At 36.8% G+C, this 23614-nt stretch overlaps 2 protein-coding genes and 1 long non-coding RNA gene across 3 annotated transcripts; 1 reads left to right on the top strand and 2 right to left on the bottom strand.

The window, feature by feature from the left end:
• Nucleotides 1-593: 593 nt before the first annotated feature.
• On the bottom strand, nucleotides 594-1532 carry LOC107774202 (uncharacterized). Its single transcript, XR_001645451.2, has 2 exons — nucleotides 1237-1532; nucleotides 594-986 (listed from the first exon to the last, which is right to left on the bottom strand). It is a non-coding gene; the product is annotated as an uncharacterized LOC107774202 (long non-coding RNA).
• An 11662-nt stretch (nucleotides 1533-13194) lies between these two features.
• Nucleotides 13195-16489, top strand: LOC107774201 (putative late blight resistance protein homolog R1B-14). Its single transcript, XM_016593677.2, has 3 exons — nucleotides 13195-14410; nucleotides 14483-14530; nucleotides 14617-16489. The coding sequence occupies exons 1-3, from the start codon at nucleotides 13383-13385 to the stop codon at nucleotides 15689-15691; spliced, it is 2151 nt and encodes a 716-aa protein (XP_016449163.1). The 5' UTR covers nucleotides 13195-13382; the 3' UTR covers nucleotides 15692-16489.
• Nucleotides 16490-16873: 384 nt separating this feature from the next.
• LOC107774200 (putative late blight resistance protein homolog R1B-16) lies at nucleotides 16874-19534 on the bottom strand. The gene is made up of 3 exons (XM_016593676.2): nucleotides 18471-19534; nucleotides 18347-18394; nucleotides 16874-18262 (listed from the first exon to the last, which is right to left on the bottom strand). Exons 1-3 carry the CDS (start codon nucleotides 19499-19501, stop codon nucleotides 17143-17145), a joined length of 2199 nt encoding a protein of 732 aa, XP_016449162.1. The 5' UTR covers nucleotides 19502-19534; the 3' UTR covers nucleotides 16874-17142.
• Nucleotides 19535-23614: the final 4080 nt, after the last annotated feature.

Raw genomic sequence — 23614 nt, 5'->3', positions numbered from 1 at the left:
TAATACTGTTTTGAGATACATTGTAAGGTTGTATGGATTATGAAGCAGTTCTGGATTATATCCAAGCATTGCTATTAGTGAGAAGACATTGCTACTGCTTTACTTCTTTCTTGGTCAAAATACACCACTATTAGTGAGTAAAACAAAATATGGCCACCAATTCAGAATTTAAGAGGAATAATTGGTACTATATGTAGTGACCCTTTTGAGAAACAATTTACAAAATCTGATGTTGATGAGCATCGGGGAGGCTATTATTAAACAAGGAAGATGTGAGGAGTAAACTATTACTATTATTGAATTCTAATTCATGCCCAACTTGAAGGAAATCAGACATGGCTTTTAGAATGACACACTTTTTACTAAAACAAAATATTTAACCACAATAAAATAATGGGAGTTGCAACTGCCAAATGATTGATCCTAAGGTCCAACTAGAAGAAAAGAGTTCACTGAACAATTGAGATTAAGGAATTATACATTTTGGAAATAAAGAACTACCAAGTCCTCACTTTGCCAAGAAGTACTAAAGCCAGAATGAAGATTGCTTTACCATATGGAGAACAAGAAGCACATACGTGGGAATTCTAATTCACATAAAACTGATTTTCACTTCAACTTATTATAAATATGCTTGAATATCTCATTTTAAACCAAAGATCCATGACTAAGATTATCAAGTGATGCAAGTATATGTCACTGTAATTATACTTGTTCTCCGAGAAATCTTTGTTGACAGCCTCTTCCAACAATCAACCGCACTATTGCAGAGTTCACATCAAGCCTTTTAATTACAATCCTTAATGAAATCAAGGAGGAATAAGTAATTCTACTGTAATTACAGTTCATTTATAATGATATCCAAACATAAACAGAAGATACTCGACTCTTAATTCAAATCTGTCAATCCCATAGTTCATTCAATCCGACTTTTGGCTTCAAATTTAACAGCCCGACCAATTAATGGCTAAATCTGTAAGTCACAACTATACAAGACAAGAACAAAACTCTTCTCATCACCCATTACTACACAGCTTTTTATCAAACATAAGGATCACAATTTCATTTTAATTAAAACTCATTCTTAACAATCAGGATATGCAAATCAGCAAACAAAAAAACCATTAAACTTAGCATGTAAGAACATGATTCACACTTCACATACTTTCAGTCCAAAATGAACATGTTGTCATATGATTCGAATGATGAATACATAATCAGAAAAGCGATTAATACCTGGACAACAGTAGTAAGACTTTAGAATAGCCAAATAAGGCCTAAAATAACTTCAAATTGGTGTTAAGCTACTAATTGAAGGGGAAACAGCAACAAACAACTTCGACTTCTGAAATCGAAGTCAAAATCGAACACCCATGAGATGTATAAGTACTGCAGCAGTAATCGGACCAGATTTACATTCTTCGTGGTTCCTTTTCTTTACATTTTTTTTTGTTTTCGGAGCTTTGAGGGAGGGGATGCGTCTGGCTTTTGCTTGAGAAGGGATTTTCTGATTGTAAAGAGGGAAGGTTTTCTTTTATGGGGATCTCCTTCTCTGCGGCGCTGCCTTTTGTCTGGGATCTTTTTTAGGTCTCCCCAAATCTGATCTCGTTTGTGCCTTAGCTCCCCTTTTATGTGAGGGATTAGGGTATAAAAAATAAAAAAAGGGGTAATGGGTCAAATGGGTATTGGTATTGGAATTGGGTTGGGGTTTAGAATTGATTTGGGCCTTTAGGAATTGGCCCAATTTTAGAAGAAACAAGACCAAAAATACATTCTTCCTAATTTCCTTTTCTCCTTTTTCTTTTCTTTAATTAATTAATCTAATTTTGTATAAATTAAAATTCTTTATTTATTTCTAACATTAAAACAACTAATTAACTCAAAACTAAAGAAAAATGCTAATTTTAAAGACTAAAATCTATCTGTAAACATGGCCATTTTTGTGATTTTTCTATAATTTTAAGTATATTAAAAATGCATGAACGCAACTAAATAAAGAAAAATTCCTAAAAATCAATTAAAATTATTTTTGGTTTATTTTAGGAGTTATTTTCATGTAGGGCAAAAATCACGTGCTCACAATGACCACAATATGGTGAAGAGTGGAAAGCCTCAAGAATACCCATTTGTTCCTCTTCCGGCACACATCATCGGATCACACCATCGGTACATATCCGGAAAAGGTACGGCTCATTCCAATAATAATCCAAGCAATCCCATTTGAGCTTCTTCCTTTGGTTTGAAGAGAACTCATTCGGTACAATACCACCCACAAGATAACTGGCTAGATCGGCAAACCATGGCATCCCGGTCATTGAAATGGCTAGCAATTGCCTGTTGGGGAAGGAATCATTGATCCCAAGGTCGTCATTTGGCCTCCCCTCCTCCTCCAATCGGGACAAGTGATCCACTACTTGATTTTCACTATCATTTCGGTCTTGAATCTCTAGATTAAACTCTTGCAAAAGAAGCACCCACCACACCAACCTTGCCTTAACCTTTCTTGCTTATTAAATATTGAAGCGCCGCATGGTCGGTGTGAAAAATCACCTTAGTACCCATCAAATACGGTCGGAACTTCTCCATGGAAAAAACAATATCAAGTAGCTCTTTTTCGGTCATTTTGTAGTTGACTTGGGCATCATTCATGGTCTTGCTAGCATCGTAGACTGGATAGAAGATTTTTATGATTCTTTGCCCCAAAACCGCTCTAACCGCAACATCACTAGCATCACACATGAGCTCAAAAGACAAGCTCCAATCCGGTGCGGTGATAATAGGAGTAGTAGTCAACTTGAACTTAAGCAAATCAAACGCCTTCATACAATCTTCATTGAAATGGAACTTGGCATCCTTATCCAAATGTTTGCACAATGGGTTCACCACCTTGGAAAAATCCTTAATGAATCAGCGATAGAACCCGCATGACCCAAGAAGCTCCTCACTCCCTTCACGAATGTAGGGGGAGGGGGTTTGGAGATCACCTCAATCTTGGCCTTGTTGACCTCAATACCATGCTTTTCAATTTTGTGGCCGAGGACAATGCCTTTCTTGACCATGAAGTGACACTTATCCCAATTCAACACCAAATTTGTCTCCTCACATCTAGCCAATACACTATCTAAATTGTTCAAACAATCTTCAAACGAATTCCCAACCACAGAAAAAACCATCCATAAAGACCTCAAGAATGTCCTCCACCATGTCGGTGAAAATAGTCATCATACACCATTGAAAAGTCGTCGGTGCATTACACAACCCAAAAGGCATCCGCGAGAATGCAAAAGTACTATAGGGACAAGTGAAAGTGGTCTTATCTTGGTTCTCAGAAGCAATACGGATTTGGTTATAGCCAGAGTATCCATCAAGAAAGCAATAAAAAGCACATTCGGGCAACCTATCAAGCATTTGGTCAAGAAATGGAACTGGGAAATGATCTTTCCGATTAACTTTGTTGAGCTTCCTATAGTCCATGCACACTCTCCATCCAGTGACAGTTCTTGTTGTGATCAATTCATTCTTGTCATTTGTTACCACAGTTATGCCCCCGTTCTTTGGGACACATTGCACCGGAGAGGTCCACGAGCTATCGAAAATGGGGTACACAACCCCGACATCTAACCACTTGATTATCTCCTTCTTTACCACCTCTTACATTGATTCATTTAGCCTCCTTTGATGTTCAACAAAGGGTTTGGCACCCTCCTCCAAAATAATCTTGTACATGCAAAAGGCAGGCTTATACCCAGGATATCCGCCAAAGTACATGTGATTGCTCTTTTCCTCCTTTGTATTACCTCCAAGAAGAAATGATATTGGTAAAGTAGAAGAAGGGCCAAGAAATTCATACATGAGATGCAGGGAAATGGCTTTAACTCCAAGGTAGGAGGCTCCTCGATTGAGGGCTTTGTTGGAGGAGTCTTCTGATTTTCAAGATCCAAAGATAACTTTCAGGGCTCATAAGTGTACGACCCCATGCCTTGCAATGCATTTACACACTCTACATAGCCATCACTCTCCACATCATCATCAAGGTTGACCAAAACTGCTTCCAATTTGTCTTCAACATTCATTGTGGCACTAGTATCATCAATAATCACATCCATCACCAAATCCATGAATGAACAAACTTCATTACTATTCAGTTGCCTCATTGATTTGCAGACATAGAAGACCACCTTTTCTTCACCCACCTGGAAAGTGAGCTCACTGGCTTCCATATCAACAAGAGCCTTCCTTATAGCAAGTAAAGGTCTACCCAAAATTATAGGCACCTCATAGTCCACTTCACAATCAAGGATCACAAAGTCTATTGGGAGGATGAACTTGTCAACTCAAACCAATACATCATCAATAATACCCAAAGGCCTCTTCATTGTTTGATCCACCATTTACAACCTCATGAATGCGGGTCTTGGTTGCCTAATTCCCAAAGATTTGAACACCGAATAGAGCATCAAGTTGATACTTGCCCCGAGATCACATAATGCTTTGGCAATGTCGACGCTCCCAATAGTGTAAGGGATTGTGAAAGCACTCGGATCTTCCAACTTTGGAGCCATTGAGTGCACAATAGCACTCACTTGATGAGTCATCTTGATGGTCTCACAATTCATTGATTTTTTCTTGGTTACCAAATCCTTCAATTTTTTTGCATATCCTAGCATTTGTTCCAATTCCTCAACCAACACATTAATTGACAAATTCTTCATCATATCAATAAACCTTTTGAATTGGTTTTCACTATTTTTCTTTGCAAGCCTTTGAGGGTATGGAGGAGGAGGCCTTGGCATTGGTGCCTTGTCCTTGGGCACTACCGGTTCCAGCATGTCAATCACGTATTCCCTAGATGGGTTCACCTCTTCTTGCGTTTCCTCCACACTCTCATCTATATCAATTCTCACTTCTTTATTAGCTTGAACCACATTGCTTGGGATTTCATCTTCTTGCACTACAACTTCTTCATCCGCAATCCTTCTTTGGTTTGAGGTGGTTGCTTCTCCACCTTTTCCAATTCCCACACTTTGGGTTCACCACTGTATCACTAGGTAGTTCCCCCTTAGGATGAGTGTTCAATGCTTGTGAGATTTGGCGTAATTGAACCTCCAAATTCCAAATATAAGTGTTGTACGAGGCTAATTGAGAATCAGAGTCGGAATTCTTCTCCATCATCTATTTAAACATGTTTTCAATTCTACCTATCTCATTGGAAGGAGAGCTCGGGCCTTGAGAAGGATATAGAGGTGGATTGCTCGGTTGTTGGAACATCGAGGCCTTTGAAAACCCGACCCCCGGTTGTTGTTGTTGTTCCACCCTCCTTGGTTATTTTCTCCCCAATTGCTTTGATTGTTGCCACCCCAATTGCCTTGATTACTCCAATTGCCTTGATTTCCTTGATTGTTCCAATTGCCTTGATTAGGATTGCCACCGCTCCAATTGCCTTGGTGGTTTTGGTTGTTCCAATTACCTTGGTTCCCTTGTGACCTCCATTGTTGTTGATTTTGTCCTTGAGCATTGTTTCTTTGACCTTGATAATTATTGACATATTGAACTTCTTCTTCTTGCTCATTGAATGAATCACCTTGGTCATAACCACTATCATCTTGCATAAATTGTTTAGGATGGTTTTGCATTTATTGACCTTGTTGCCGTCTTTTGTTTACCATCATATTCACACTCTTTCATTGCATGCACTTGTTTCAGCCCTTGAACTTGTTAAAGTTGTGCTTTGGCCAATTGGTTCATGGTAGTTGTCAACTCGGCAATAGCTTGCTCATGATCATGTAGCTCCTTGTGTAAGTGAATAACATTAAGGTCACCTTATGAAACATTGGCTCTACTTTGCCATGCCGAAGAGGTATCCGCCATCTCATTAAGATTTACAAGCTTCGACATAAGGCGTGTTCATGAAGTTCCCCTTGGCGAGTTGGTTAACCACATATTGATTAGTTATGTTGATCCCCATATAGAAGGTTTGTTGGATCCTGGCCTCAGTCATATTATTGTTCAGGTACTCTTTAACCACGGTACGATATCTTTCCCAAATCTCGTGCAATGGCTCATTGGGTTCTTGCTTGAAAGCAAGAATCTCATCCGGAAGCGTCTACATATGTCCTAGAGAGAAGAATTTGGAAATGAACTTATTTGCCAACTCATACCACGTGTGGACAGAATGATTGGGCAACCTATATAACCAGTCCAATGCCTTTCCTCATAGAGAAACAGAAAATAGCCTCAACCTCAGTGCGTCCTCAGAGACATTTATTTTCTTGCTCCCCCAACAAGTATCGACGAACCCCTTGAGATTTTTGTAGGCATTTTGATTCGGAGCCTTGATGAAGAATCCCTGTTGCTCAAGTAGTGTAAGCATCACGTTGGTGATTTGGAATTTGCCCCATAATGCGGGGTAGGACTATAACACTTACATAATCCTCGTTTGGTAATTGTCGGTGGGCTGCCGCTCTTGGTGGAGATGGGGGAGGGGCGGGCACATTATCGTGAGGTGGGCGGCCTCATCTATTAGCTTGAGGTTCAAGAGGAACCTCATCCATTTGACCATCGTCCACTTCCTCCCCCAATGGCACATTTCTGATGGGCTCGTTGTTGAGAGCCATTTTTGTACCTAAAATCAATTCAAACACAAAATTAGTGACTTGGAAGAAAAAGAAGACAAAGCACACAAAAACTTAGATATATAGCTAAATTCGTTTAATTCCCCGGCAACGATGCCAAAAATTGATCTCGCCTAAACTCACACAACAATTATAGGTGGTGAGGAAGTCGAAGCAATAATAAAACCCAACGCAAGTCGGGGTCGATTCCTCAGGGAGTTAGAAATGGGATTAGGTATATGCCTAGTGTAATTGTATTAAGTGCCTCAATTTGCACCTCCAAATTCTTTTTGGTTGTTTCTATTTCTACTTTAATCTATTGATTGCAACTAATCAACTAGAAGATAATGTTTTTGATTATTTTTCAAATGATAAAGGATCTAGGGTCGTGACTTCCACCTAGGTGGTTACCTAACGGGTTGTAAACTCTAGGGCAAGTTTGATTAGTCGGGGTCGTAATATAGCAATCACACACAATTACCCACTCTATACCTCTCGGTAGTTTGAGTAATTTTGCCCAACTTGGCTTTCTCAAGTCCAAATGGGTATTACACAAATCTATCTCTAGACTTGACCCTTTAATTGGGCCTATCAATTTCTTATGTTCACCCCAATTCCTTATTAGCCAAGTTTTTCTAGATTTAGTCTCTCTCTCTCTCTCTCAAGTAAAGACTAGGTCAAATAGGCATGAATCAATATTTGCAACCATTAATTCTAGAATTCAATCATAAACAAGGTCAAATATCACTAACCCAATCATATAAATACCCATTAGGTACCCACACTAAGGTTGAGTCACAACCCTAGCTAAAGATTTAGTTACTCATGAAAAATGAAGAAATACAAGAAGAAATTAAGATAGAATGCATAATAATTGATTAGACAAAGAAAATCTAATGTTTAGAAGTTAATCTAGTACAAAATTACTCAAAGAAGTACAAAAAATGGCTAAGGTCCACTTCTGCAAACTCAACTTAACCCAAAAATAACAAAAAATTCTATTTATACTAAGTTGAAAATATCTGACAAAAATGCCCCTGCGAAGGTTGTGCGGCGGCATAATTCTGGAGCGGTCCGCACAATGGGCTTCTGCGGCCGCACAATTATCGTGCGGTCCGTATTCTTGGTAATTTGGGCTTGGAACTTCAGGGCTTCTGCGGTCCGCATAAAAATAGATGCGGCCGCACTTCTGATTATGCGGCCTTACAAAAGTGATGCGGTCCACACTCTCTGCTTGGACTTGAAATAGCTCTCTGATTCTTCAAACCTACGGACTATATAATAATGGTTGCGGCTGCATTTGGCCTCCTACGGCCGCACAATTTCGGTGCGGTCTGCATGCCTTTAGCTAGCCCAAACACTACTCTCTGAATCTCCCATCTGCGGCCGCATTGCTGGCCTTTTTGCCTTGTTTTGGGTCTTGTTCATTTTTGACTTCTTTATGAGTTGATTTTGACTTCTTGTCTCGTTTCCCAATATTTCTGCAAGCAAGCACATTTCTTTAGTTTCCGAGAATGCCTTTAAGCATTTTTGAGCTAAAACACAAGTAAAAGAGAGCAATTAAGCAGTCAAAATCCTTACTTATCAGCAGCCTATCACACCACCTTCAACACCTCCAGCACAAGTTCAAGAAGAAGATGAGTCAAGTTCAAGTTCTTCAAGTGAAGTGCTTCAGAAAACTAAAAGTCTTCATGAGTTGTATGAAAATACGGAAGTGATAAAAGATTTGTATGATTTGACTCACTTTTGTTTGTTGGTGGATAGTGAGCCTTTAACTTATGAAGATGCTGCCCAAAATTCCAAATGTAGAGATTCTATGGATGAAGAAATTAAGGCAATCAAGAAGAATGTACTTGAGAATTAGCCATACTTCCAAAAGGCAAAAGCACCATTGGTGTCAAATGGGTGTACAGGTTGAAGAATAATTTTAAGGGTAAGGTGGAAAGGTACAAAGCAAGATTGGTTGCCAAGGTATACAAGAAAAATGATGGTATTGACTATGATGAGGTATTTGCATCGGTTACTCGTTTGGAAACAATTCGTTTTATTATTTCTTTGGCAGCTCAAAATTAATGAAAAATTCATCAAATGGATGTGAAATCGGCTTTCTTGGATGGTGTTTTTGAGGAAGAGGTTTACATTAATCAACCTTTGGCTACAAGATTGAACGACATGAAAATAAAGTATTGAAATTGAAGAAAGCTCTTTATGGCTTGAAGCAAGCGCCACGAGCCTGGAATAGTAGAATTCATAAATACTTCCAAGCAAATAGTTTTTCAAAGTGTACACTTGAACATGCACTTTATGTCAAGATTGCTAAAAATGGTGATACCTTACTTGTTTGCTTGTATGTAGATGATTTGATCTTTATTGGAAATAATCTAAAGATGTTTGAAGAATTTAAGGAAGCTATGGCAAGAGAGTTTGAGATGATGGACATTGGCTTAATGTCCTACTATCTTGGAATCAAAGTGCAACAAAGGAAGGATGACATTTTTATTTCTCAAGAAGAATATTCAAAGGAAATTCTCAAGAAATTTCAGATGGAGAATTGCAATTCAGTGAGCACTCCCGTTGAATGCAGAGTTAAAGTATCAAGCATCGAGAGGGAGAAAAGATCAATCCACATTTTTCAAGAGTCTTGTTGGAAGCTTAAGGTACTTGACATGTACAATACCGGATATTCTTTTTGGTGTTGGACTTGTGAGTCGCTTTATGGAAGTGCTTACTACCTCCCATTTGAAGGTAGCCAAAAGAATACTCCGGTATATCAAAGGTACCCTTGATTATGGAATATTTTATCCATCTTCCAAAGACTCAAAACTTGTTGGATGTTGTGACAGTGATTAGGCTAGTGATATTGATGATCGAAAAAACACTACTGGGTTTGTTTACTTTCTTAGAAATTCCGCATTTACATGGAATTCTAAGAAACAACCAATTGTGATTTTGTCAACTTGTGAAGCGGAGTATGTAGCAACTTGTTCTTATGTTTGTCATGCAATTTGGCTAAGGAGCTTGTTGGAAGAACTTCACCAACCACAAGAAGATGCAACAAAGATTTTTGTTAACAATAAATCGGCTATTGAATTGGACAAGAACCCGGTATTTCATGAAATGAGCAAACATATTGATACTAGGTATTACTTTATTAGATATTGCATATCTAATAAAGTTGTGGAGTTTGAGCATGTAAAGTCACAAGACAAAGTTGCAGATATTTTCACCAAGCCGTTAAAGATTAAGCTCTTTCAAAAGCTAAGGATGGCTCTTGGAGTGATGAAACAAGTTTAAGGGGGTATGTTAAAATGTGAACAATATAAACTTATTTCCATTTGTTTACATTAGTTCATGAACTAGAATATTAATTTAGTACATGTATTAGAATATGGACATATTGATGTACTTTGGGAGATACAATGTCTAGTAGTGTCATCCATGTACCTTGAAAGATGTGAGGAGTGGACTTAGTTATTATATATACATGTAGTGTAGGCTAGATACATGAAAGATTTCTCCTATAAATAGCCATGTATTCCTAGCCATTTGGAGTAAGTCAAGTTGCAAAAAATCATCCTTTCCTCCACTTTCTTCGTTGTGAATTCTGAGTGTTCATTTGTATTGTCTTGCTCTCCTAAATTTTCTAACATTGTGGTATCAGAGCCGGTATTTTTGAGAAATAACCAAACTTGGAGAGAAAATGACAAATAGTAATGGAACTCCATTTCAAGTTCTTATGCTCACAAAAGAGAACTATGAAAATTGGTGTATCTGTATGAAGTCTTTGCTTGGTGCCTATGCTGTTTGGGAACCAGTGGAAGTCGGAGGTGATGGAACGGAAGATGATGCCGCCTTTAAAAAGAAAGATCAAAATGCGCTCACTCTCATCCATCAAAATTTGGATGACAAGGTGTTTGAGAAGGGCGCAAATGCAACCACCTCAAAGCAAGCATGGGAGATTCTTCAAACTTCCTTTAAAGCTTTGGATAAAGTGAAAAAAGTTCGTCTCCAGACCTTAAAAGGAGAGTTTGAATCATTGCATATGAAGGAATGCAAATCCGTTTTGGATTATATTTCAAGAGTTTTGGCTATTGTCAATTAAATAAAGAGATATGGTGAAGACTTGACTGATGATAGGGTCGTTGCAAAAATACTACGGTCCCTTGATTCAAAATTTAATTATATTGTTGTGGCTATTGAAGAGTCCAAAGATTTGGATACCATGATCATTGAAGAACTCACGGGTTCTTTGCAAGCACATGAAGAACCGTTGAAGAAACCGAAGAAAAATCGGTTGAATAAGCGTTGCAAACAAAACTTTCTTTCAAGGAGAAAGATGAAAGGCGTGGCTCGCAATAAAGAGGTCGTAGACATGGACAGGATCATTGTGGAAAAGGAAGAGGTGGTTGCCAACCACCAAATAAAGAAAATAGGAGCCAAGACTCTAATAAAGGAAGAGGTTATAGAAGAGGTAGAAGAGAGAGGCAAAATTAAAGAAGGTATGATAATTCTACTATTGAATGTTATACTTGTCATAAATTTGATACTATTTCGATGAATTTTGTGCCAATTGTTATCACTATAGCATGTCAAGTTTAAATTTGGACAAAATTCCAGCAAAAGGTTCAAAATTATTTTCAATTAGAAGATAGAAAGTTAAAATAAAAAACTAAACATGCCAATTTTAAAAAATTAATACTTTCTCCTAGGTTTAACAAAAAATAATACTTCCTCCTACGTTTATTTGGCAGTTTTTTTATTTATTTATGAAACCTTTTAATGCAAAAAGAAATTAATATTTTATCCAATATTAATTTTTTTATTGGATTGACAGTTTTTTATTTTAAATTTAAAATAGTGCACAAATATTTATTGTCTAAATTTATTGATAAATTTAGATGATTGAAGAATTTTGAATAGTGGACAAAGATTTGATACTATTTCGATGAATTTTGTGTCAATTGTCATCGCTATAGCATGTCAGGTTTAAATTTTTAGGACAAAACTCCAGCAAAAGTTTCAAAATTATTTTTAAATAGAAGATAAAAATTTTTTTTAAAAAAAATTAAACATGCCAATTTTAAATAATTAATACTTCCTCCAAGTTTTTTTTTGATTTATTTATTAAACCTTCTAATTCAAAAAGAAATTACTGTTTTCTCCCACTTTTTTGTACTGCAGTTTGAATTTATTTATATACTTAATATTTTTTTTAAACAGAAACAAGAACAAAGGAAAAAATAATTACCCGAAAATTTAACCCCACGACTGATGTTTTCCTAAAAGTAGCTTGGAACAATAATTCTAACCGACCTCTATAATTAATTCTTATCCTCGTTCTCCTATGTAAATAATTATTTATGTGATTTTTTCTTTCAAGTATCTAGATTAAGCCAACTGGCAGCCTAATAATAAGTCACTTGGCATTGCTCAAGACAATTAGTAATATTAGGATAATATAAATCAATAATATAATAAAATTAGTTAGTTTAGAATTAATGTGGTTAATTTTGCTAATATGATTGTGAAATGCGCTATTTCTAATTACATTAGACGTGATTTTTGTTTTAATGATTTTTGTTGCTAAGTTATGTGGAAGTTGGATGTAATTTTGTAACTATCAACATGAAAATTTGCAAAATTATCCAAGCGACAAATGCCTAAAAACTTAATTTAACATTTAATGATATACAAATGGAATTGAGCACCACGGCAAGGTTTCTTGGTCGGTCAAAATATTCTCCAAGGGATATATGTCTATCAAAATATGCAAATTTTCAACCTATTAATTATATTCATATTGATCTGTTTTCATATTGTTAAACTAACAGTCATCAGTTGACGGGTTTATATAATAATATTATAAAGAAAACAAAATGATGATATAAATTAATACTCCAACAAAGACCATTGTTTGAGATTTTCGGGCAATTTTAGTGAGCAATTGGCGCAATTTTAGCAGATTCGTCGTGCTACAATATATACACAGCCAGTGCACGGAACCTGAACTCTTTATAAAAATAAATTGATTTGCTAATTATACTTAAAGGTTACATTCACATTATTGATTTTATAATAGGCTTATTTATTTTTTAGTTTACCAAATTAGATTTACTATAGTTGTTGTGTTAATGTGAGTCTTGGCAGGCTCTGTGGTCAAATGCTGTTCTAGTTCTGCTTGCAGGATATAAGAAAAATGCAGAGATTACATTCACATTATTCTTTTAATTTTCGCCTCCAATTTTTCACTCTTTGTTTGTATTTTTCTTCTTGCTACAATTTTTTTAAAAAGCAAATTATGCTACTAGGCAGGCTCCCTAGTAGCTATCTTTATTAATAATAAAAAAAAAGAAAAATTCTTGCTAGTATTTGCTTTACAGTTCCAGCATTAAAACTTTTTGTGGTATTTTAGGATTATGGCCTCTAATAATTGCTAACTCCAGTAGATAATTTACGAATCCTTAAAAGTCTTTTTTGTGGAGTTGAAAAAAAGTAGTCCCTTTTGCTGAAAAGAGAAAGTTACAAGCAACTTGGTTTGACCAAACTGCTTGATCTAGTTGTTTCACACTATAATAACCTTTTCCCACTTCTTGAGGACAGCATTTATTAAAAGTCTTCTCTTTACATTCTTTGTAGTATTCCCATTGCTTATCCTTCTAGTTTCAAATCAAAGAACCAAATTTGAGCTTATTGTTGACTGTTCATCTTTTCTTCCATTCCTCCCTTCTCTATCTTGAGAAAGAACATCAAGTCATTAAAGTAAAGGACGCGATGATTGGCTTTGAGATAGAGACTGAGATGCTGATGGAGAAACTTGTGACAGGGCCTCGACAATTAGATGTGATCTCAATTTTCGGAATGCCAGGACTTGGAAAAACAACTTTGGCTAAGAGATTGTATGATCATGAATCTATTTCCAATCGTTTTGATATTCGCTTGTGGTGTTGTTCTTCCCAATCTTATGATAAGAAATCTCTCTTGTTTGAATTATTGAATCATATTTGTAAGCTTGATACTAGTACCAAAGAAAAGAGTGATGATGAACTAGCTGAGAAGCTCTACAAACATTTGAAGGGAAAGAGGTACCTTATTGTTGTCGATGATGTGTGGAGTCAAGAGGCATGGGATGATATAAAGAGACCGTTTCCAGATGATGATAAAGGAAGTAGAATTATTTTGACGACCAGACTTGAATCAATCGCCACATATGCCATGATCGATTCGAGTCCTCATTTCCTTCGCTTGTTCACAGAAGAAGAAAGTTGGATGCTACTGAAGGAGAAAGTATTCAATGAAGACAATTATTGTCCACAAGAACTCGAGGAGACCGGTAAGCAAATAGCGAGTAAGTGTGGAGGATTACCCCTTGCAATTGTATTGGTGGCGGGTCTTCTTGCAAAAAATGATAAGGAAGTAATTTACTGGCAAGAAGTTGGTGAAAGTTTGAAATCAAAAATCCAAGGTTGCATGGATATAGTTGAATCGAGTTACCAACACTTACCCATTCATTTGCAGAAATGCTTTCTCTATTTTTCTTCATTTTTAGAAGACCAGAAAGTTCCTGTTCAAAAACTGATACGACTATGGATGGCAGAAAATTTTGTTGAAGCTAGTAGTACATCGAAGAGCTTAGAAATGATTGCCATGGATTACTTGATGGATTTAATTAGCAGCAACCTTGTAATGGTGGCCAAAATAAATTCCTTAGGGGAAGTTAAAGCCGTCCATATTCATGATTTAGTACATGAATTTAGTTTCGTAAAAGCTAAAAAGGAGAACTTTTTGCTGCGAATAAATGGGTAAGTAAAATTAATTGTGTTTTTTTCTTGCTGAGATAATGGCACTTACCTTTCTTTTCTTTCTTGAACCAGAATAGGTGCATTTTGTTCATCTCGCAGAAGTTGGCTAAGGAGAATCGGGTAAGTAAAATCAATTATATGTATCTTGTTGCTGCTTATCATTATATTGCCTCGCGATCTGATCCTTCTTCTTCTTCTTGAACCAGTCTTGGTATATTTCCATCGTCTGAGAGTCGCTTTAAACGCGTGAATATTTTACCTTCTCAAGTGCTTCTTGGAGAAAAATTTAGACTTGGAAAAAATATCAACACCCTACGATTCCTTCCTAGTGTATATTCTCCTATTGTTGATTATGATTTGACTTGGAAACATCTAGGAGTATTAGATTTGGGTTCCGTAAGGCTACGTCAGACACTTGTAGATGCTTTACAACATCTGATTCATTTGAAGTATTTGGAGTTACAGTTGTGTTTTCATAACATTCCACATTCAATATGCAACCTGAAGAAGCTCGAGACATTTATAGTGTTTGGATACCATGATCAACCCTGCATTCCCGTTACCATTTGGAGTATGACAAGCTTGAGACATCTGCATATAACTCCTCTATATACCTATCAGCCGTTACACAATCTTGACAACTTGCAAACATGTTCCGATCTGGTTATTTTTCCTGGGGTGTATTACCAAAATTTTATGAAAAGATTTCCCTATCTTGAAAAGCTCAGTTGTCAATTATATAGTTCACGAAACTCGTCTAGCAATTTCTTTCCTAGTTTTGACTCTCTTAGTCAACTGAATTCTCTCAAGATTGGTGTCTCTGGGGAATTGGTAGATCCCTATGGTTTTGAAGACTTTACATATCCGTCAAACCTCAAGAAATTAACTTTAGCATGTCTTGAACTCCCCTGGAGTAGAATCTTAACCATCAGCACCTTATCCAACCTTGAAGTTCTGAAACTAGAAGGAAATGCCTTCAGAGGGAGACAATGGGACGTTAAGGATGGGGAGTTTCCTAACCTTAAAGTTTTGAAATTAAAGGATCTACGAATCTCAGAATGGACTGCCTCTGATGACTCGTATCCCAGCCTACAGAAAGTACTTGTGCAATGGTGTTGGAACCTAGAGGAAATCCCTGAAAGCTTTGGAAGCAAGTGTACGATGCAAATGATTGAGGTAAGATCATGTCGCTACTCTGTTGTAAATGCTGCCCTCAAAATTAAGGAAACACAAATTGAGGAGATGGGGAATTCTCAATTCAAGGTCATTATTTGTAAATGAAAGTCAATAGTCTTGATCAGACGAGTCGTTCAGTTAGATAACCTTGTTTTATGTTCTGGAAATTAAAGCAGATGCTACACATGGTATGCAAGGACCTCCTGTTATTTGGTTGATCTAGTACTTTTAATGTGCTATTATTCGATTTTAATCTTGATTAAGGTGTGATCAATATTAGAAAAGGTTCATTTGAAGGGGTTTGGTGCACCCCCTATAGTTCATAAGAACTTGATCTTTTACAGCTTATAAATTGCAATTCTGCAAAAGCTACTTCACCTTTTGCATGGGTCAAGTCAATGATTAATAACATCGCCTCTATAGTTGCTGCAACCGGCTTTTACCCATCTGAGTGTGATTTTTCACTTGAATTGAAAGATGAAAGGAAAGGAATATTGGCCCCTGAATGAGTGCAACTCCATACTCTAATGGTGTTCACTGATACTCTAATGTCTAGCTGTGCTGCGACATGAATTCCAAGTTCAAAACAGATGGTGAAAAGGATAGTATGTATTATTAAGCAATATTCCTGATATATCTGCAACTGGATAACACCCCCAAGTAGAGGCGGACACAGAATTTGAAGGTCATGGGTACATTTTTTGAGTCAACTAAAATCTACTTTGTATATAGGATGTCCACTACTAATATATCATTATTTTCTAAAGACATATACATGTATACATGAAATTTTTTTCCTAACTTTACGGGTACCGATGATCCCTCTATGTATAGCATAGGTCCGCCGAGAGGCGGATCTAGGAGTTTAGTTCTACGGGTTTAGTATTTAAAGTTATGGGTTCATATCTATTATTTATTGCAATTTTAGTAATTTTTTATACATAAATTTATGCTCTGCGTTGAAAGAACTGGGTTCAGTGGGTTCTATACTGCATCCGCCACTGGGTCCGCCTCTGCCCCCAAGAAGTTCTACTGGCCACCTTAAACTCTTTTCTTTAATGCAAATGTTTTCAGTGGTTATTTCTCATTATTAGTAGCTGTTACAATGTTTGATAAGAAGGGGAAGAAAAAGAAACTGCACCTATATTAGTCCGCAATTCATAGTTGTTGTACAGGTTGCCATATGCTTCAGAACCTTCATTATTTGGTATTTATCTTGGATTGAACTGTTACTTTATAGTACTGAAGTCAAACCAAAAGTAAAAGAAGTTAGTCTCAGGCCATGCATTGATCACAACAAGACATAGTAGCTTGAATTAAGCTCCTTAAAGAAGCATCTGCTCAATCAAATGATAAAGAATAACATGGATGTTACTGCTCTTGCGGAAAAAGAAACTAACATCGGCAAATGAATCACTATATTTTAAAAAAGAGCCAATAAAAAGAATTCTTCTTTTAGACAGTCTAATAGTAGGAATTGAACTCTGAGATCAAGCCAATTACAGGAGGCCTTGCATACCTAAATGAACAACCCTAGCGATCAACACTATTGACTTTCACTTAGAAATAATGACTTTGAATTCAGAATTTCCCATCTCCTCAATTTGCATTTCCTTAACTTTCAAAGCAGACTTTACAGCATTGTCTCCGCATGATCTAACCTCAATCAGTTGCAGCGTACAATTGCTTCCGAAACATTCAGGGATTTCCTCTAGGCTCCAACAACTATGCACCAGTACTTTCTGAAGGTTAGGGTACGAGTCATCAGAGGCAGTCCATTCTGAGAATCCTAGTTTCTTTAATTTCAAAACCTTAAGGTTAGGAAACTCCCCATCGTTAACGTCCCATTTTCTCCCGATGAAAGAATTTTCTTCTAATTTCATAACTTCAAGGTTGGACAGTCTGCCAATGGTTGAAAGTTTACTCCAGGGGAGCCTAAGATATACTAGAGTTAATTTTTTGAGGTTTGAGGGGTACGTGAAGTCCTCGAAACCATAGGGATCTACCACCGCCCCAGAGACACCAATCTTGAGAGATTTAAGCTGGCTGAGAGTTTCAAAAGCAGGAAAGAAATTGCCAGAAGGGGTTCCTGAACCATACAATTGACAACTGAGCTTTTCAAGATTGGGAAATCTTTTCATAAAATACTGGAGATCCCCCACTCCCCCAGGATAAATAACCATACCAGAACATGTTTGTAAATTGTCAAGATCCTCTAATTGGTTTTCGGATTGCTCACTTGGCCACAGATCTATATAAAGATCATTTATATGCAGATGCCTCAAGCTTGTCATGCCCCAAATGGTTTTTGGATTGCAGGCTTGACCATAAATTCCTGTCACTATAAACGTCTCTAGCTCCTTCAGGTTGCATATTGAATTTGGAATGTGATCAAAGTACAAGTACAACTGCAGCTCCAAATACTTCAAATGAATTAGATATTGTAATGCATCTACACTTGTCCTACACAGCTTTACGGAACCCAAATCTAATACTCTGAGATGTTTCCAGGATTTAGTCAAATCATAATCAACAAAAGGAGAATTTACACTGGAAAGGAACCGTAAGGTGTTGATATTTCGTCCAAAGCTAAATTTATCTCCAAGAAGCACTTGACAAGGTGCTAAAACATTCACACGTTTACAACGATTCTCAGAAGATGGAAATATACCAAGTCTGGTTCAGGCAGGAGAAGAAGCATCAGATCGAGGCATTATCATGATAAGCAGCAACAAGATACACATAATTGATTTTACTTACCCAATTCTCCTCAGCCAACTTCCGCGAGAAGAATAAAGTTCACCTACTCTGGTTCACGAAAGAAAAGAAAGGTAAGTGCCATTATCACAAGTTCACAGCAACAAGAAACATTAAATTTACTTACTCATTTATCCTCTGCGAAAAGTTGTCCTTCTTAGCTTGCACCAAGCTAAATTCGTGTATTAAATCATGAATATGGACTGCTTTGATCTCCCCTAAGGAATTTAATTTAGCCACCATCACTAGGTTGCTCCTAATTAAATCCATCATGTAATCCATTGCAATCATCTCTAAGCTCTTTGATGTACTACTTGCTTCAATAAAATTTTCAGCGATCCACAGTCGTATCAGTTTTTGAACAGGAACTTGATGGTCCTCTAGAAATGAAGCAAAGTAGAGAAAGCATCTTTGCAAATGAATGGGTAAGTGTTGGTAGCTCGATTCAACTATATCCATGCAACCTTTTATTTTTGACTTCAAACTTTCGCCGACTTCTTCCCAGTAAATTACTTCCTTATCATGTTCTGCAAGAAGGCCAGCGACCAATACAACTGCCAGGGGTAATCCTCCACACTTACTCGCTATTTGCTTACCGATCTCCTCGAGTTCTTGAGAACAATAACAATTGTCTTCTTTGAATACCTTCTCCTTCATTAGCATCCAGCTTTCTTCTTCTGTGAACAGGCGAAGGTGATGATGACTCGAATTGATCATGGCATATGTGGCGATTGATTCAAGTCTGGTCGTCAAAATAATCCTACTTCCTTTATCGTCATCTGGAAATGGTCTCTTTATATCATCCCATACCTCACAACTCCACACATCATCGACAACAATAAGGTACCTCTTTCCCTTCAAATGTTTGTAGAGCATCTCAGCTAGCTCATCATCACTCTTTTCTTTGGTACTAGTATCAAGTTTACAAATATGATTCAGTAATTCAAACAAGAGAGATCTCTTATCATAAGATTGGGAAGAACAACACCACAAGCGAATATCAAAGCGATTTGAAATAGATTCATGATCATACAATCTCTTAGCCAAAGTTGTTTTTCCTAGTCCTGGCATTCCGAAAATTGAGATCACATCTAATTGCCGAGGTCCAGTCACAAGTTGATCCATAAGCATTTCAGTCTCTCTCTCAAAGCCGACCATCGTTTCCTTTGCTTTAATGAACTTGATGTTCTTTCTAATGGTGGAGGGAAATGGAAGAGGGATGAAAAGTCAGTACTGATGAGCTCCAGTAAGGGAAGTGCAGAAATCTTTAGTTAAATTATTACCACCTACCAAAGGAAAACGAAAAGTTCTATTAGCTACAGAAAACAGTTTTGTCATCTTTTAATTTTCTAATACCTCTTCTTAAATTAATTGAGCATGATAAGATTGATATAGTACCACTTGATTGATTCCCGTGGCTTTTGGCCCTTCCCCACTTTCCAGAGTAGGCATTTTTTTGTATATATTATGTTTTAAATCTAGTACTATTAAATTTGTAGTTTATATGCGTAGTTGCAAGTTGCGTCAATTTTTTTTTCTACTTTGCATCTGCACAACTGACGAGGAGAAGAAAATTAGTTGACCACTCAACAACTTGGAATAATTTATGTGATGCCCATGGAGGGTGGGTCAAGAAATACTGGCAAGCTCTTTAAGAAGGGTTGTATATGTCAACTTAGGCGAATCGCACATCGGAATGAGAGAGGAAAGTGAATAGCTATATAAGGCATGAGACAAGTTCCGCGTTTTTGGGGGCTCGATCCTAATTCCAGTTATGTCCTCTTCCTAAGAGACCTTCTGGCTGGGAATTAACTTTATTGGCTTAAATGCATGTAATAAAATCCCTAAATATATGATGTTATTTATGTCTCACAACTTTCAATCTTTCAACTCTGAATGGTATGTACATGCATGCAGACATTTATGTTAGTAAAGATCTATCTCAGAACTAGAAGATTAAAGTTTAAAGGAAATTAAGACATTACACGTTGGGGCATCTGTTTATAGTTGTAATTATTATCAAAAAAATTACCCATGAGACGTTCTTATTATCAGTTTGCAATTAATAATGATGCTTCGGAATAGTGTACAAGTAGCTAGTTTAAGACGCATTACTAGACTTGTGAATACCTATGCTTTTGCTTTTAAAAAAAGTTTTTTTTTTTGTTTTGATTTTGGAAGATACGGGGGAAAAAAAATCAGAAACCTCTTTTCAAGAAGAGACCACTAATATATAACTAGAGAAAAGTTGTTGAGCACTTAGGATTTGAATAGTTATCTTTTGTAGTATAATATATTTTCAAACTTTTTTTAAATATTTTTATTTCAAAGATTGTGATTAATGATTAGTAGTACTATATGTATATTTATATTTTTTAAAAATTAAAAAATCGAGTATGAGGCGGTCTATTCCGAGAGTCCTAGTTTCTTTAATTTCAAAACTTTAAGATTTAAAAAAAACTTTAAGATTAGAAAACTCCCCGTTTAACGTTCCATTTTCTCCCTTTGAAACTAGTTCCTTATAGTTTAAGAACTTCAAGGTTGGACAAACTACCAACGTAGGAAATTTTACTCTAAGGGAGCTCAAGATATGCCAAAGTTAATTTCTTGAGGCTTGAGGGATATGTCAACATCCTAGTGACATCAATCTTTAGAGATTTGAGTTGACTCAAAGACCCGAAAGCAGGAACTGGGGCCGTTTAAAAATTTAAGTACCATAATCAAATACATAATTCAAATGGAAAATACAAACTAAATAACCATCTCATGACTTGCACCGCCAGCTAATGATCTCAGAATTCACCATCTCTTCAGTTTGTTGTTTCTTAATTTTGAAAGCAGCACGTACGGCGGACAGGAAAAATTACTCTAGTTGTTGCTCCTAATAGTCTGGTAGAACAAGAAAATGATACCAGAAAATGAACGATATCCTCGGACTGCTATGTGCCGGGAAGGGACGGATCATAGTGGTGTATTGTACGCAGCCTTATCCTACATTTCTGCAAGAAGCTGTTTTTGCGGCTCGAACCCGTGACCTCCTGGTTATATGACAACAACTTTACTAATTACGCCAAGGCTCCCCTTAAAATGAATAATATCTCACAAAAAAAGAAAAGCTACTTGAAAGAGAAAAGACCTGTGATCTACCTCTTTATATCTAACTCTGAGATCAAGCCAATTACAATAAGGGCCTTTCATTCATGCATAGCACAACTTATAATTCAAGAACCTGACCCTTCTAATCAAATCTCATGACTTCCACAATTCCAAATATTGACCTTGAATTCAAAATTTCCCATCTCCTCAATTTGCATTTCCTTAATTTTCAAAGCAGCATTTACAGCAGAGGCGCCACATGACCTTACCTCAATCTGTTGCATCGTACACTTGCTTCCAAAACTATCAGGGATTTCCTCTAGCTTCCAACACGGTTGCACAAGTACTTTCTATAGGTTGGAAAACGAGTCATTAGAGGCAGTCCATTCTGAAATTTGTAGCTCTTTTTGTTGAAGTTGTCAAATATCTCACATTGGTGGTTGACACTTTTGTTTGGGATTTTTTCCAAGGCCTAATGTTTAGGATTTAAACACACCTCTCATTTGTCTGCTTATCTTCTTAAATCATTTGTATTTTCTCTCTTTAGTATTATTTCACTTGTATTTTTGGAGTGGAATAAAATATTGGTTGTGTCCGAGGAAGTATACAAAATTGGCCGAACCTCGTAAATTCTGGTGTTTCTTTTATCGTTGTATTATTGTCTTATTTATTATTTAGTGGCTGCCATAATTTTGGTATAGTAGTTGTGACTCATTCACACTATATACCTTTGGCTTCCGCAATAATTGGTATCAGAGCCAAGGTACTGTCTAAGTATGCTCTGTAGTTGCAACATAGTCTGATCTTCCACATTAGAAAAGATTTATCTTGGTAACTGAGTCAAGGTTCTGTCTGAGTATGCTCTGTGGTTGCAGCTTAGTCTGATCTTCCATACCAGAAAGGAAATAATCTTGATTTGTGTCGTCAGCTATTAAATAATATTTGTGTCAAAGATGGGAGACAATAAACAAGAAGAATCTACATCAAGTGTCAACAATACGTCATCATTGGCATCTTCGCTTATGACAAGAATTGTGTCAAATGCAAAATTTGCGGTAGAAATTTTTGACGGGTCAAGACATTTTGGGATGTGAAAAGGCGAGGTTTTAGATGTCATTTTTCAATAAGGGTTAGATCTTGCCATTGAATAAAAAATAACAGATGTTATTGGAGAAGAAGATTGGAGAATTATCAATCGTGTTGCTTGCGGTACCATTCGATCATACCTTGCTAAAGAGCAGAAATATCCATACACAAAGGAAACTTCTGCAAGTAAATTATGAAAAGCACTGGAGGATAAATTTTTGAAGAAAAACAGTCAAAATAAATTATTCATAAAGAAGAGACTGTTTCGCTTCACCTATGTTCCTAGTACCACGATGAATGAACATATCACCAGTTTCAATAAGTTGGTCACAGATTTGCAAAATATGGATGCAACTTTTGATGATGGTGACTTGGCCTTGATGTTGTTGGGGTCACTTCCTAATGAGTACGAGCACCTTGAAACTACTCTACTCCATGGGAATGACGAAATTTCTCTCAGAGAAGTTTGTTCGGCTTTGTACAGCTATGAACAAAGAAAGGGAGAAAAACAGAAGGGCGGAGAAGGAGAATCACTGGTTGTGAAGGGTCGTCCTCAAAATCAAACGAGGACAAAGAAAGGAAGATCTAAGTTAAGATCTAGACCCATCAAAGATGAATGTGCCTTTTGTCGAGAAAATGGGCACTGGAAGAAAGACTGTCCGAAGTTGAAGAATAAGGCCAAACATAATAATGAAAAGGCCATTATGGATTCAAATGTAGCTGATTGGGATGATTCATACTTCTCATTAGTTACAACAGAGTCATCAATATCATCAGACATATGGTTGATGGACTCGGCTTGTAGCTATTATATGTGTCCCAACAGGGACCGATTCGTAAATTTTCAAGAAGGAGAATATGAAGTCATCCACACAGCGGATAACAACCCTCTTACCGCATATGACATTGGTTCAATATGATTAAGGAACCATGATGGAATGATCAGAACATTAACAGATATTCGATATGTACCGGATTTGAAGAAGAATCTCATCTCTGTGGGAGCCCTAGAATCAAAAGGGTTCAAAATCATTGCAAAAAATGGAGTGATGAGAGTATGCTCTGGTGCACTAGTGGTAATGAAGGCCA

This window comes from Nicotiana tabacum, chromosome 5, assembly GCF_000715075.1.
Source record: "Nicotiana tabacum cultivar K326 chromosome 5, ASM71507v2, whole genome shotgun sequence".
Lineage (NCBI taxonomy): Eukaryota > Viridiplantae > Streptophyta > Magnoliopsida > Solanales > Solanaceae > Nicotiana > Nicotiana tabacum.
The sequence above is the reverse complement of the archived record's forward strand: the minus strand, read 5'-3'. Positions and strand labels throughout refer to the sequence as shown.

Bases quoted from the DNA above. Each gene is read 5' to 3' on its own strand.
- LOC107774201 (XM_016593677.2), top strand. From the start codon at position 13,383: ATGATTGGCTTTGAGATAGAGACTGAGATGCTGATGGAGAAACTTGTG. The intron at 14,411-14,482 runs GTAAGTAAAATT...TTCTTGAACCAG, and splicing joins TTTTTGCTGCGAATAAATGG to AATAGGTGCATTTTGTTCAT. The intron at 14,531-14,616 runs GTAAGTAAAATC...TTCTTGAACCAG, and splicing joins AGTTGGCTAAGGAGAATCGG to TCTTGGTATATTTCCATCGT.
- LOC107774200 (XM_016593676.2), bottom strand. From the start codon at position 19,501: ATGGTCGGCTTTGAGAGAGAGACTGAAATGCTTATGGATCAACTTGTG. The intron at 18,395-18,470 runs GTAAGTAAATTT...TTCGTGAACCAG, and splicing joins TTTTCGCAGAGGATAAATGA to AGTAGGTGAACTTTATTCTT. The intron at 18,263-18,346 runs GTAAGTAAAATC...TGCCTGAACCAG, and splicing joins AGTTGGCTGAGGAGAATTGG to ACTTGGTATATTTCCATCTT.